A 15,819-nucleotide genomic window follows, 5' to 3' on the forward strand; every position below is an offset into this window, starting at 1 on the left:
TATGTTCTCTTTCAAATTTAAGCTAGATTGCCTAATCATAAAATAATATATGCATGTTATTTTTAAAATAAAATAAACCCATGCAATACAAAAGGGTATAACATAAAATGTAAAAGCCTCCATTTCCTCCTGGGTCCCATTAACCTGAGTTCAAACACTTGATGGTAGCCACCACCGAAGTGGGCTTTGTCATCATTCAGAATTTTTAGTATACATACAACACGCTTATGATAAGACGTAAACTCTTAGTCCTTTTCGTCCTCTAAGAAACAGTAAATTTTATCTATTATTTATATTCCTCTATTAGAATGCAAGCCCCTGAAGAATGAGGAGTTTTGTCCATTTTCGCCTGTTTCGTCCCTTGCATTATCCCTAGTTAGATCCCATATGAACAGTAAGCACCCCACAATATTAGCTGAATGAGTAAATGAAAGGATACATGTAAGCTATTCCTATTATTATTACCCTTATTTATTAATTGCCAACAACTCTGTTCAGGCGTTTGCTTGCTTCTATTATCTGCCTGGACCTGATCAAGAAAGAGCTTAAAAAGGTTTGTGTGTATAGAAGTTAAGAGAAAACTGTTATTGCCAGGCTTACTTTATTAGAAGGTATAGATTCTAGTATGTGTCTTAAAATTCAAAGAAAAGCTATAAAAATGTATGACACCAAGAGTTCCCATTTCCACTCAAATGTATTGAGTGTGCTTCCATAGCAACGCATCACACTGCGGAAATTCCAACAGCATCGCACTGTGCGGCCTCTTCTGAGGTTCCTCTCTCATTGGGCAGGGATGTGTTCTTCCTCGGTCTCATCATTGCATCTCTAGCACTAGTGGGAGATGTCAATAAGTGTTTAATGAATGAATGCACGAACATGCCACACCAGTGACCTCAGGTATGTGTAAATCCTAATGGCATCCTGGCCTGCTGTGTGGGCAAGATTCTGAGGCTGTGTTCAGGCTCAACGAGAAAGTTTTGTGATGTTTTATCAATGTTCCACGTAGACACAGGAAGAGAAAGTGGTAGCACTGGGACCACAGAGTCGCCGCCTCTTCGCTGTTCGTGTGTGTTATGTGGATAACTCCAGAGCAGACACTGGGGTGTTCAAACCTTGTTTTTTGAACAAGTGGCTGTGCTACTTACTGCTCCATAGTGTTATACATAAAAACACTTTCGCACATTCCCTGGATAGTCATGGAATATGAATTTTGCCAAAACATCTGCCCATTCTACTTCAACTTCCCCTCCTAAAGCCAACACCCCTAACAGCCCAGCACACTGACAATGTCTGAAATAGCAGACAAGGCTTCGATCTCATATTCTTGCCTACTAGAAAAGAACACAATTATTCTGTGAGTAAATGTCATATGAAAGCTGCAAATTCCTTGCAGGCCACGTCTCAAGCCGAATACGCCCGAATACGCCTGAATACGCCTGTTGATTCCCTTGTTGTGGTTGCACAGGCAGTTGGCTATGGCAATCACTTCCTTGCAGCTTGTTCCCGGATGCTGTGTTTCCGGCCCAGTTCCCTTCTCTGGGTCTTAAGCTGTGAAGGTTTCCGGGACCCACCTAATGTTGCCTAACCCTGTGTTATGGATTATCTACTGCTGTGAATTTGAGCCCTTTGATTATTTTGCAATTGACCACCCACACCCACCAAGTTCTAATGGAAACTAAATGAAAAAAAAAATCAGTTGTTTATGTTTATTTCTCTTTGCATGTTACCATGTTCTCTTTCTCTATATATTTTTCCCGTCAGGTTGCCACTTTTGTTCTCGCTTAAAGTAACCATTACCCTATCCCTACTTCCCCTGTGGTTCAAAGCAAAATCTCTTAGTTCATACCGTGCCCCCGCCCCTGGCCCCTGGCCCCCACCATTCTCTGTCTTCTTTTTCTCTATCAATTAACAGAAACCTGTTTGAAATAATGGATGGTACAAATCATGTGGTAATTTTGTGTTCCCCTACTGCAAAGAAGTAGATAGAGTATATGCCTAATACCAGTGGAATTAAATATTTTATGCTAAAGATTTAAGTGCAAATAAAATATTCACAATTATAGAAATCAAAGAACAAAGAAACAGCACAGTTTTGTATGAGCTTGTGTGTTCACCAAAGCTATTCTCATTTCCACTTTGTTCTTCAAGGATAATTTATAGGACTGGTAGATTTTACATTACATTTCTGAGGATTAAGAATTTCAATGGATCAGAGAATGACAGCCAGTTCTGATTTGTTTTGTTTTGCTTTTTGTTTTGGACAGTGTGGGCTTTTTCATGAGTTGCCTGTAACTCTTTATAATTCTGATTTCTGTATTATAATAGTGTGTTATACCTGTCTCAATAAGCTCAAAATAGTCATGCTACTGTTGTTTATAGCAATTATAAATTATAAACCCAGATCCATATGACAGAAAACAAATAATCTCATCATAAATCATAAAAGGAAAAATACAGAACAACCTTGCTGAATTCAGTTGAAGATCTTGCTCACAAGGAAAACCTGTTTCTGAATAATGTTTAAATGAGATTCATAAAAATGGGCAATCATAAGGAGGAGGTATTTGTGAAAAAATTTTAAGCTTTTCAGGGAAAAATAGCATCACATAGTACAATGCTATTGACTAGAATTGCTTTCTCCCAATTCTCTAAAGTAAACTAATGTCTAATATGGTGCAAAAGAAAAATATCTCAAAATACTATTAAATTTAGTTAAATATATATATTATATTTATTATATATATATATCACACAGCTGGTTGCTGGCACAGCTAGGAATTCTAATGGAAATTAAATTCCATCAAGGGCATTTGAATGGGGAAAATAATAATATACAGTAGTACTGGTTTCATGTCTTTACTTGTGTCTTTGATAGAGGGCTGTATTATGTTTTTTCCCTATATTAATATGTAATTATATAATATATAATATATTATATATTATATTTATATCATATGAAATATATTTGCCTAAATTTATTTATTATATATAAAACAATATATATATAATTTAAATACCTGTGTATATTTTCTGTGATAACTAGAAATTTGGTTTCAGTACTTATATGTTGAGTGTGTTATGTAAAATTTTGTAAATTTGGGATATTTAGAAAAAAAAAAAGAAATGACACCTTGAAATGTGTGGAGGAAGTGAGGGTAAAATAGTTTGTATTATACAAGAAAGTCTTGAAGGATACCAAGCATGAGAAATAAAGCGCTGCTTTGGAAGTAGAAGTAGCGAGAAGGAGAAGGTGTCTCAGGCTATACCCAGGAGCCAGTGCTGGACTCACATCACTCACAGGAGCACTTACTGGGCATCACGTGTGCCTAAAGAGGGACTGATTCCTGCCAGAGAACACAACATGAGGGACAGAGCAACAAGGAGAGTATCTGCACATAGCTCACTATTCAAGGCCATTCCCATTTCCTTCCACATCAGAAATGGTGGGGAGGAAAGATTCAGAAATGTTTTCTCTCACTTTAGGTCACAGAAATTCATAATTATTAATATTAAGACTTCATAACATTAGACATTAGTGACCCTAAATTACCACCTCTCTTCAAAAATACATAAATGCATAGAAGAAGAAAAGGCATACATAGAGAAAAAAAATAAAGATCGTACATACCAATTAAGGTAATTAGTTCTGGATGTTGAAATTATTAGTAGTTTTACTTTATCACTTGTATTTTATATCTAAAAACAAGTTTTAATGAAAAAAATGAGAAGTTTTAAATGAGCACATACAATTTTAATCAGAAAAAATATGGTACTTTTTAATTTTATAAACAAGGAAAACTCTGGAGAGACCTAGAAGTTTAATTACTCTAATTATAATTGTTTGAGTGCTATTGTGTCCATCTTACTCAACTTAGTAGTTTTCATGCATTCTTCTTAATTCTCACAAAAACTTTGGGAAGTAGTTATTACCATCCCAGTTTTACAGATGAAGAAATGAGCCTTAGATGCTATGAATAATTTGCCTACGTTTGCATAGGTAGGAAGGAGCAGAGTGAAGGTTCTAACATAAGTCTGATTTACTCCAAAGCCCAGAATCTTCCACCACATCATGTAAGCTCTTTAGATACTCTAACAAGTTGTATTGTCATAATAGTACTGGTGGTAGGGGTGATATTGATGGTACTGGTAGTAACTGCTAACATTTATGTCCAAGAAGGGCTTTACATATATTGACCCAATTAATCTTCCCAATAAACTTATGAGGTAGGTGTTATTACTACAGCATTGTCATTTTACAGATGAGGGAACTGGGATACAGACAGTTTAAGAAACTTGCTCTCAGTCACACAGCTAGTGACTGGCACAGCTGAGAATCTAATGGAAATTAAACTCCATCTAGGGCTTTGAATGGAGAAAAGTAATAATATACAGTAGTACTAGCTTCATATCTTTACAGTGTCTCTGAGAGATGTCTTTATCTATATTACTTTAGTGAACACAAAAGTAATATAGATAAAGACGTCTGTCAGATATATATGACCCATATTGTTTTTCCCTGTTAATGGGTAACTATTAAGATTCTAGTGGAAAACTAGATAAAAACATGAATATCTGAAATGAACACAGTAGTTTAATTCATGAAATACAATAATGTAAATATGTAGAATTGGGTAATGGTACAAAATTAATAATATGAGTGAACACTCAAGAAAATGGTATTATCATGTATTCCAAAGAAAAAATAAGTCTTCAGAAATAATTATGTTTTCTTTCCTGATATCACATTTGAAAATTTTATGTGTGAATGACCAGCTGCTAAAATTAAATTACACTTTGGATTACACAGTATGTTTGTTGCTGAAAAGCAGCAAAGAAATTCAGAATTAAATTGTATTTAAAATGAAGTAGGAAAATTTTCTGTTTGAAAGAATATTTTGTTGGGCAATCTTCTTGAAAGTCAAGCAGCTTTCAAATTCAGAATAATTAAGTCTTTAATGTCATGTTTATAAATATTTAGTCAATTTGATTAAAGCATGTCAATATGTCAGCTGCTATGTATCAATTATATATACAACTTAAAATCTACCTGCTCTGATTTGAAGTGCATGATATATTTCACACATCAGTTACTCCATACATAGAAAAATTACATATATAGAAAAATTCAGTTACTAATGTCTTTAATTTATCCACTTAGCTTACTTTGGTTTTTTTGCAACCTCCTCCTCCTGGGCTGAAGGGATTCTCGTGCCTCACCTTCCCAAGTAGCTGGGATTACAGACATGTGCCACCATGCCTGGCTAATTTTTGTATTTTTAGTAGAGATGGGGTTTAACCATTTTGGCGAGGCTGATCTCAAATTCCTAGCCTCAAGCAATCCACTCATCTCGGCCTTCCCAAGTTGCTGGGATTACAGGCATGAGCCACCATGCTCGGCCAGCTTACTTTTAAAATACAAAACTTTACATCAAGAAGAAATTGGTTAAGGGTTTTCTGTTGTTGTTTTTTACTAGTACACTGGTGACCTAAGTTAAATTTGATATTCATCCTGAAGTCAATGTTGCCCCACTTACTTAAACTCAACATTTAATTTATATGAAAAATACAATATATAATTTGTGGGGTTTTTTTCAAAAATTCATGTCTTTATAACCCATGATAAGAAAGAATAAGGCCTGAAATAATGGCTATGTACAACTTAGGATATTTCTATTATAAATGTTTAGAAACCTTGGCCTCTGGTTAACATGAGGCAACAGTGCCACCTTTAGTATATTTTAAAACCTAAGTTTTGGTAAAAACTGCTTACTGAGATGGTTCATGGTCACTTAAGAAAATAGAAGGCTAGAGAACCTTGAGCAGATAGCACTTAGTGATGTCACCTGCCTTCATGTATAATTACTGGTGTTGTGATTTTAAATTCCTTTTGCCAATATGTTATAGTTTTGTGTTGCTGGCCTGGATCTTTGAAGTTGTAATCTATTTGCAAAAACAAATATAAATTTGTCATTCTCAAAAATATTTGGTTTCAAGTCTCATTGAATTTTGTTAGCAGTATTATAACACTATTCCTTTAACTCTAATTAATATTATACTGTTGTTCTTTATTTGGCACAATGCATGGTGTAGCCAATTCAAGGTCTTTGAGGAAACCAAACATTATTAAATACATGTTATATGTATATTATTTATATATATAAAAAGACTTTTCTGTTTATATTTATCAAGTATAACTGTACTTGATAAATATATACTTTGTTCTAAACAAGTATTCTAGTTTAGAAATATGTAAATTTTCAAATTCCAACCTGATTATATTTCTGATATATAAACCTAAGCACTGAATTTTAATCATAAAAACAAAACTGAATTTTTACAATTTTTATATGTTTCGTTATCCACTGAAGATTTCTGTCTACTGTGTTCTGGATATATGGAGGATATTGTAAGAGGAGACCTAAAGGCATAATGCTAATGGCCTTTTGAGCTCATTTCATCAACAAAATACTCCCTAAGCACTTCCTCTCTTCCAGGGGTATATTAATTTATTCCAATGGTCATTTCCTCTAGAGGTCTTCTGATTACATAAATATGCAATGTGAAGTAACATGTTTCATAATTCTTGGACTAGTAGAATGTTTTTTTCTTGCATCTTACAACTATATGTACTCCCAACACATACGTATTTCCTGTAAAGCTTTACATATTAAAGTTAAACAATCTGATAATCAGTATATATTATTAGTTCAACATTATACTAGATGAAATTAGGAATTTAAAATGAGGCATATAATGATGTTCTGGCCTTCAAAGAACTTAAAATTTATGTGAGAAAAGGTTACCCTAAATTACGCCATTAAAAATTTTGGAAATTATTTTATTCTGTATATTAAGAATGTAAAGAAGAAGGATGGCACATACCTGCCGTGTGCCTGACATTTTAGTAGGTACTTTGTGTATGTAAACTTGAATATTATATGTGCTAACTTCAGTGGAATCAAATACACCTAAATGTATTACTCAAACACTAAAAACTATGTGTAGTAAGACAAGAAAGCCCCAGAAATGCTTCATGGGGCAGCTTGAGATTCAATTTCAGCTGACATTTGTTAAGCATTTAAAAAACCCAGTGGGTGTATGATACCAGATATGATCCTATTTTAAATGCTCTATATTGATTATTTTAAGCTCTCTAGGCATGGTGCTAGTATCTCCATTACACAGAGAAGGAAACTTAGACTCAAAGGATGTAATAAACCTACAAAAGTTAACCTATTTAGCAGCTGAGCCAGAATTCACCTCTAGGTCATTTGACTATTGGACCAAAGGATTTTCCCCACAGCAAGACTCCTCAGCAGCTGAGATTGTTGGCAGAAGGGACAGTTTCCACTCCTATAGAGCGCTCACAGTCCCTTTGCAGTCTGGTAGGGTGGTTTGTCCCCCAATTTGAAAGTAGCTAATAAATGGGCACCAAGTAATTTATAAATATGGGTTATTTACAATTACTATTTTACATTGCTAATGGGGTGATTTACATGAGACTCCAGTTTTGAAAGGGACTAACAGGTTCTTTGAACTTGTATTTGAGAATACAGATTCAACTCTTATCAGTTGGGAGACTTGAGTAAATTATATAACTTCTCTGAATATACCCTGCTGGGATGCTTGAGACTTAAAAGAGAAGGAAACACAGTAAAGATTCAATAAATATTATTTTAAATAATAAATAAATTATTTAAATATTTTCCCCTCACCACTTCCATATTTAATTGTTAGAAGAGGTTAAAAAAGCATAAGGCTCATGTCCTTCATGTTGGGGAAAGGTAATTATACTCTTCTAAAAGTAAACCAGTGGTTCTCAAAGTGTGATCCTTGGATCAGCTGCCTCAGCACCATCTGGAAACTTGTGAAAAATGTACATTTTGAGGCCCTATCACAGACCTAGCAAATCAGAAACTTTAGGGTTGGTGCCCAGAAATCTGTTCTATGGTAAGCCCTTCAGGTGATTCTGACACAGGCTAAAGTTTGAGAACCACTCTTGTGAGGGTACCTTCAGCTTCTTTGAATCCTAAGTCATTGGCATTCTTCCCTTCAGCCCATCCCTTTGCAGCACTTCTCTGACAAAAGGGAAAACTGTAGCAACTTCTTAAAGCAGTGTTTCTCAAAGTACAACCTACAGGCCACTTGTATCAGAATCACGTGAGGTACATTTTAAACTGTAGATTTCTGTGCCCCTCACCAGACTACAGAGTTGGAATCTCTGAGAGGTGGGCCTCAGGATGTGCATTTTACAGGTTATCTGTATGATTTCTACACTCACCAATATTGTGAATTGTTGTGTTACAATAAGCACACCATTAGCAGCCATATTTTGTGACAACAAACACAGCATTATTAGTAACAGACTTGTCTGGCAGCACGAGGTGAAAATAACGAGTTATTCTAGCTCAGTTTTTATGAGATTGGCTTATCTAAAGTGGGCCACAAAGGGAGCTCTAAAATTCTGTTAATCCCACACTCTATTGGCATTGAGAGCTCTAGGACCTGGATTTCCTTGGGACCAGAAGCTGAAGTGGTAGCTATGGCCAGTGAGGGTGGTTGAAGCCTGGTTACCTCATGTTTGGGTTAGGATGAAGGGCTGGTACTGCAACACCTGGAGGCAGGGGAGGCCTGAGGAGACTGAAAAGAAGCAGCACTGAGTTTGCTTTTCTGTGAAGGCAGTGTTTCTGCCACCCCAAAGTTTATGGCTGACAAAAGATGTGAAAGAATGTAGGAGAAAAGGTGTCCTCTGTGGCCTTTCCTACTTTCTATCTTGGGTTTCTGAGAAAAGTTTATTTTAATATGTGGTTTTCTATAAAAATCTTTGTTTTTATTTCTTTTTTCTTCTTATCCTGATGTTTCTAAATCTCTAATGTTAAGCCTTATCCTTCCTCTCATTTAAACAACCTTATTCTCTTTCTGTGAACTTTTTACTCACTTTTAAATCAGTCAATATTCATTTTTCCTTCCCATCACTAGCAAAAGCTGAACTGCTTAGAGTGTAATCTCACCTTCCTCCACAGAGTGCTCTGTAATTTCATAGACTTGTGACAAGGTCTCCAGGCTAGATGAATTTTTCCACTATCCCAGGACCCTATCTCAGAAAAACAGCATGCACAGATCCTCAGAAGGTTTGGATAGAAAATAAATCCTGGAGAATGGCAGTGAAAATGGCAGGGTAAGAACTCTAAAAATTAGTAACTCCATGAAAGCAGTGAAAAACCTGGCAAAAAATTATGACTGTCAACTTTTTCAGAACTCTGGAAACTTATAAAAGTCTGCAGCAAAAAAAGTTTGTTCAAGGAAAAAACAGCTGGATTTCTGTAAGAATAGGAAACTTTATGGCATTTTAACTTGTCCCATTCCTCAGCTCAGCAGTAGCTTTGGAAAAAAAAAAAAAAAAAAAAAAAAAACAGCCAATATTCCTGGCACATACTGGCGGATGCCAGAAGAAGTAAAATGGAGTTGGATTTATTTCAAGGTCTTATTCCCAAAGACTTATCATTATTTGACTTGTTTGATGACTTCCTGGAAGACTCCACTTAAAAGCTGAATCAAAACTACTGATTGTGCAGAGCTTTCTCCACAAAATTGTAGTCTGAGATTATGCAGTCTGAGGATATAGAATGAAGAAAAAGGAAGAGATCTTCAGAGACTTGTGGGACACCATCACACATACCAGCATGTACATAATGGGAACTCCAGAGGGAGAAGAAAAAGAGAAAGTGGCAGAAAGGCTATTTGAACTAATAATGGCTGAAAATGTCCAGATTTGATGAGAAACATTAACTGGCACATTCAAGAAGTTAAACTCCACATGGGAAAAATTCAAAGAGACCCAGAGCTAGACACCTCATAATTAAACTCTCTAAAGACAAGGAATCTTAAAATCAGAAAGGGAGAAGTGGCTCATCACATACAAGGGATTCTCGGTAATATTAATAGCAAATTTTTACATCAACATCTAGGGAGACCAGAAGCCAGTGGGAAGACATATTCAAAGAACTGCAAAGAAAATTATCAACCAAGAATTTTCTACCCAGAAAAGCTGTCATTCAAAAATAAAGGAGAAATTAAGATATCCCAGAAAAAAAACAACTGAAAATGTTTTTCAATTTATTTTGAAAACAAACCGAAGCAGTTTGTTTTGAAAACAAACTTGCCCTACAAAAGTACTACAGGAAGGTCTTCCAGCTATTAAAAAAAAAAAAAAAAAAGACACTAGGCAGTAACTTGAAGCTACATAAAGAAATAAAGTGTACCAGTAAAATTACATAGATAAATATGAAAGTCAATATAAATGTATTTTTTTTGCTTATCACTCTGTATTCTCCTGATTTAAAAGACAACAGCTTAAAGCAATGATCATAAGTCTGTGTTGATGGGCTTTATACATATACATATGTATAAAGATGAAATTTGTGATAATAACATAAATGGGGACAGAAATATGTGAACAAAGTTTTTGTATACTATTGAAATTAAACTGGTATTAATTCAAACTAGATGGTTATAAATTAAGATTTTAATTATAATCCCCAAGCAACCACTAAGAAACTAACTCAAAAATCTATACAAACAAACAAAAAACAAGGGAATTAAAAAGTAAACAGTAGTGGAGGAATTGAGAAATTAAAAAAAACAAGGTGTAGTGCATAAGAAATAATAAAAAGGCAGACATAAATCCTATCTTAATGATTATTTTAAATGTAAGTTAAGTAAACTCTCAAGTTAAAAGGCAGCAAATGGCTGAATGGCCAACAAACACATGACCTAATTATATGCTCTCTGTAAACAACATAGTTTCAAAAATACAAATAATTTGAGAGCAAAAATATGGAAAAAACAATACCATAAAAAGAATAACCAAAAGAGACCTGGAGTGGCTATAGTAATACCAGACAAAATAGGGTCTAAGATGAAAAATGTTAATAGAGACAAAAAAAAGATACTTTAAAATGGTAAAAGGGTACTTCATCAAGCAATAGAGCAATTATAAACATACATAAACCTAACAACAGAATTCAAAATACATGAAGCAAAAACTGACAGAATTGAAAGAAGAAATAGACAATTCAACAATAATCGTTGGAAACTTTAATACCCCAATTTTAATAATGAGTAGACAAACTAAACAGAAAATTAGCAAGGAAATAGAAGGCTTGAACAACTCTGTAAACCAACTTGACCTAACATACCTATAGAATACTCCACTCAACAACAGCAGAATACACATTCTTCTCAAGGGCATGTGGAACATTCTGCAATGTAGACCATGTATAAATCAACAAAACAAGTCTAAATAAAAGTAAAACTATGGAATATTATACAAATATGTTTTCAGGTCACAATTGAAAGGAAGTAGAAGCAATAAGAAATAAATTGGAGGCCCGGCGCGGTAGCTCACGCCTGTAATCCCAGCACTTTGGGAGGCCGAGGCAGGCGGATCACGAGCTCAGGAGATCAAGACCATCCTGGCTAACACGGTGAAACCCCGTCGTCTCTACTAAAAATACAAAAAAAAAAAAAAAAAAAAATTAGCCGGGCGTGGTTCGCGGGCACCTGTAGTCCCAGCTACTCGGGAGGCTGAGGCAGGACAATGGCGTGAACCCGGGAGGTGGAGCTTGCAGTGAGCCAAGATTGTGCCACTGCACTCCAGCCTGGGCGACAGAGTGAGACTCCATCTCAAAAGAAAAAGAAAAAAAAAAAGAAATTGGAGAATTTCACAATACCTGAAAATTAGACAACATACTCTCTTAACCAATGGAACAGAGAAGAAATCACAAGAGAAATTAAGAAATTCTTAGAAATGAATTAAAAAAAAAAACCGAGGATGCAGTAAAAGTAGTGTTGAGAGAAATATATAGCTACAAATGCTTGTATTACAAAGACGTAAGATCACAAATCAATAACTTATCTTCCATCTTAAAAAACTAGAAAACTAGAAAAAGAGATAACTGTGTCTAAACCAATCAGAAGTAAGGGAATAATAAAGATTACAGCAGAGGTAAATGAGTTCAATATTGTATTACAAGTACTAGCCAACACAATTATGCAATAAATGAAACAAATGGCATCCATATTGGAAATAAATTGTATAGTGGTGATGGTTACACAGTCTTATAAATGTACCAAAGCCTGCGGGTTCATCCACTCACTCAATGGTGAGTGTTTGGTATATGAATTATATGTAGATTTTATGAAAACGAGTCCAACAGGCCTTTATAAAAATCTGTGTGATTGAAAAAATACAAATCTATTAGCTTAACCATATTTCCCTGAGTTGATTCTCTTGTCCCCTGTGAAACCATTTTATTGTTATATTATGACTCACCATTTTTTATTTTTATGTCTCTCTAGCTTATGGTGAAAGACACGAGGAGTTAATTAACTTAGGAAGCCCAGACTCCCACACTATTAGTGAGGGACAAAAATCTTCAGTAACTTCCAAAATAACAAGGAAAGGCAAAGAAAAGTCTTCTGAGAAAGAAAAGACAGCCAAAGAAAAACAAGCACCTCGCTTTGAGCCTCAGGTGGGTGTGGAATTTTTTTTTATTTGAGTGACTTAATGATTTTAGGTTCAGTGGATTCCTGTTTGCCTATCTCGTCTGAGGACAAAACTGTGAAACATTCTTTCTCCCTGATTCCAGAAACCATCTAGATACTTTGAGGACATTCCTTGGACACCTTCCTCAAGCTCCCTTTTCTAGTTCAGTATCAAAAGCCATCAATTAAACCTTTAGTATGTAGAACACTATTCATGGCACTTGGGTTTCTAAGATAAATATGACTCAGTACTAACCCTAAAAGAATTCACAGTCTAATAATGGAGGAGACTGAAGGTAAACTGAGAATTATAATGTTGAATGTTGTATGTGTAGTGGTAGAAAGGATAGGTTCTAATACAGCCCCTTCCAGGAGGAACTGAGTTCTGAACCGAGTTAATAAGCAAAGACATGATGAGGTGAAAACTCAACCTGGTTTTTTGAAGCATTAAAGTATGAGAGATGAGGCTGGAGGGGTCAGTAAGGGTCAGCTGGAAAAGGGCCTTAAAGCGTCATTGGAAGGCTGGGACTCTATATACAGTCCAGAGGTTATGAGTCTAAACTCCTTCAGGGCCAGTTAGAAAATTGCAATGATTAAGGGTAAGGAAAAGGATGTGGATGGCAAACTCGAGGAGTGCAAGCACAGGCCTAAAGATTTTCAAGTTACCAAAAAACAGTGCACTCTAAACAAGATACCTATGAGTACAAAATCTTCCCACCATTTATGCCTAGGTTAAGCAGGACTGGAACTAGGGGTATTTAAGAAGCACATTAACATGATCAGATTTACATTTCAGATACCCTAGTGGCTTTTAAGGGTGTGGACTTAAAGGAGAAAAGACAGGAGAGGAAGATAATTCAAGAAAATACTTCAGTAATCTAAGCAAAAGAGTGCAAAGTGTGTCAGGAACAGGAAAAAAGGAAGCATGGGACAGATCAAGAACTATCTGGAAAACAAAAGGTGGGGTGCAGTTATTAATCCAAAGTGGGTGTTAAGGAACAAGAAGGAACAAAGTATATCTCTCAGGTTTCCAGCAGGAATAGCTAAGTAGGATGTCAGTACCATTAAGAAAATAGAAAATAAAGGAAAATTAACAAATAAGAAGAGATGATGACTTGTTTCAGACTCCAGGAATGGTTCCTATAGATTTCAAAGATTTCATTTCTTAGCTGAAGTCTACCCTTAGAAGTAAATAAGATTAACCCAATCCATAGATTCCTACAAGACCTCCCTTAGTACCTTCACAGTGCTCCCTTTCTTGATCAAAATTTGATCCCAGAAAAGTCTCTGATAAATTCATGTATTAAGCAATTTAAAAAATAATAAAAGCTAATATACCCTGTGTTAAAAGGAGGAAATAAAATAATTTCCAATTGTGAAAGTCAATTCTCACCAGAATATTAGGGAAATATTGTAGAAAGCAAGGTCATTTGGTAACACTAAAACCAAACTGCAGGTGGAAACTGTATTCAGTGATTATATCAATCCACTCTTCCCAGCTGCATTATTTATCAGTGATAATTGACATAGCCTCGACCTTATGTAAAGTGCTATGTAACCACATTAGTTTCAATCCTGTCTTCCTACCCAATTGCCACCTATGAGCCTCACCTACGTAAAACTTGTCTCCCAGCCTATGATACATGCAGGTGATCCCATGAGACATTAAAATGTTAATTTTCATGATGAATATGTAGCAAGTATATACAGACCTGGAAATGATCAACTATCCTACTCTCATTTTTATGAAGAGATGCTATGAGTGAACATAATTACAATTTATCATTTAATGCGTACAGTTTTAAGTAAAATTTGCATACATGAAATGCACAATTCACAGTTATAACATTCAGTGAGTTTTGATCAATGTATTCACCATGTAATCCATGCCCCTATCAAGATATAAATTATAGATAATTCCCGAGTTTATGGAAATAATCTCAAACTTCTTTGCATTCAATTTTCTAATTCTCACACCTCATCTCCTGGTAACAACTGATCTTTCAGTCACCATAGTTTAGTTTTGCCTAAATTGCTCTGGAATTTCATACTAATGACATACAAGACGATGTACCCTTTTGTGTTCGACTTCTTTATCAAAGTATAATATCTGTCTGTGGTGTATATCAATAGTTTATTACTTTTTAATATTAAGCAGAACCCAATTATATGACTATATTACAATTTGTTTATCCATTCCTCGATTGATAGACATATATGTTGGTTTTTTGTGTGTATTATGAATAAGACTGCAATGAACATTTTCATACAAGTCTTTTGTGAATATATGTTTTCATTTATCTCTAGTAAATACCTAATAGTGAAATTATGTATCATATGATAAAATCTAGACCCTTTTGAAAGGAGGAAAGCATGCAACCCAAAGGTTTTTATTTTATCAGATATCCACTGTTCACCCTCAACAAGAAGACCCAAATAAACCCTACTGGATTTTGAGGTTGGTCACTGAACACAATGAATCAGAATTATTTGAAGTGAAAAAGGATACAGAACGGGCAGATGAAATCCGAGCCATGAAACAAGCCTGGGAGACAACTGAGCCAGGAAGAGCAATCAAGGTCACCTGATTTCGAAAAGCTGTCATCTTTTACTTTTCCTCCTTAGGCATGCTCTGAAAAAAATAGTCATGCTGGTAAAAACCATATAGCCTGTCCTTTAGTAATGGTATCTGAAATTTTATCAGACAGGCATTGAATAACTACGTTAGGACCACCTTTGGACACATTGTAAAATGTTACCCTCCTGATTACCCAAAGGACTTGCAAAAACAAAGCACATGGTGGTACCAATTATAGGCCCACGCTATGGGTTACCTCATTCTTTCACATAGCCCTGGCTTTCTGCATGTCTGCTTTTAACACCCCCAAGTAAGAAAGCATTCAAATGTTTAAAATGTGCTTTACTACACTTTGCACAGCCTTAGATGGATTAAAAACCATGTGCTTCCCCCTTGTGGAATATACACACCTAGTCTCTAGAGTCTAGAGACCCTAGAGAGTCTCTGACCTATTTCCTCTAAGAGCGATTGCCATAGTGACACTATTACCATGTAAGTAAGTGCCTTCATGTCACAACTCAGGGTTATTGGGCAGATGAAAAAGATTCAGGAACCACTGCATCTAAGATAGTATGCCCAGAAATGTATTCTTTTTAGGGCTGCTTCTTCATCTATTCTCAAAAATAACTGTCAAAATCATGGATGACTCAGAATTTGAGTTTATCTGTTAATGAAGAAGAGCTGGTCTGCTTCAT

At 35.3% G+C, this 15,819-nt stretch overlaps 1 protein-coding gene across 1 annotated transcript in view; it reads left to right on the top strand.

Annotated features, from left to right (window-relative positions):
• ADGB (androglobin) overlaps positions 1-15,819 on the top strand; it is a 218,191-nt gene that overhangs the window by 170,463 nt on the left and 31,909 nt on the right. Inside the window, exons 30-31 of the mRNA XM_054686389.2 lie at positions 12,361-12,533; positions 14,949-15,125. Of these exons, the coding sequence (XP_054542364.1) occupies positions 12,361-12,533; positions 14,949-15,125 (350 nt within the window). The remainder of the gene's footprint in view (positions 1-12,360; positions 12,534-14,948; positions 15,126-15,819) is intronic.

The sequence above is a fragment of the Pan troglodytes genome, chromosome 5 (genome assembly GCF_028858775.2).
Source record: "Pan troglodytes isolate AG18354 chromosome 5, NHGRI_mPanTro3-v2.0_pri, whole genome shotgun sequence".
NCBI lineage: Eukaryota > Metazoa > Chordata > Mammalia > Primates > Hominidae > Pan > Pan troglodytes.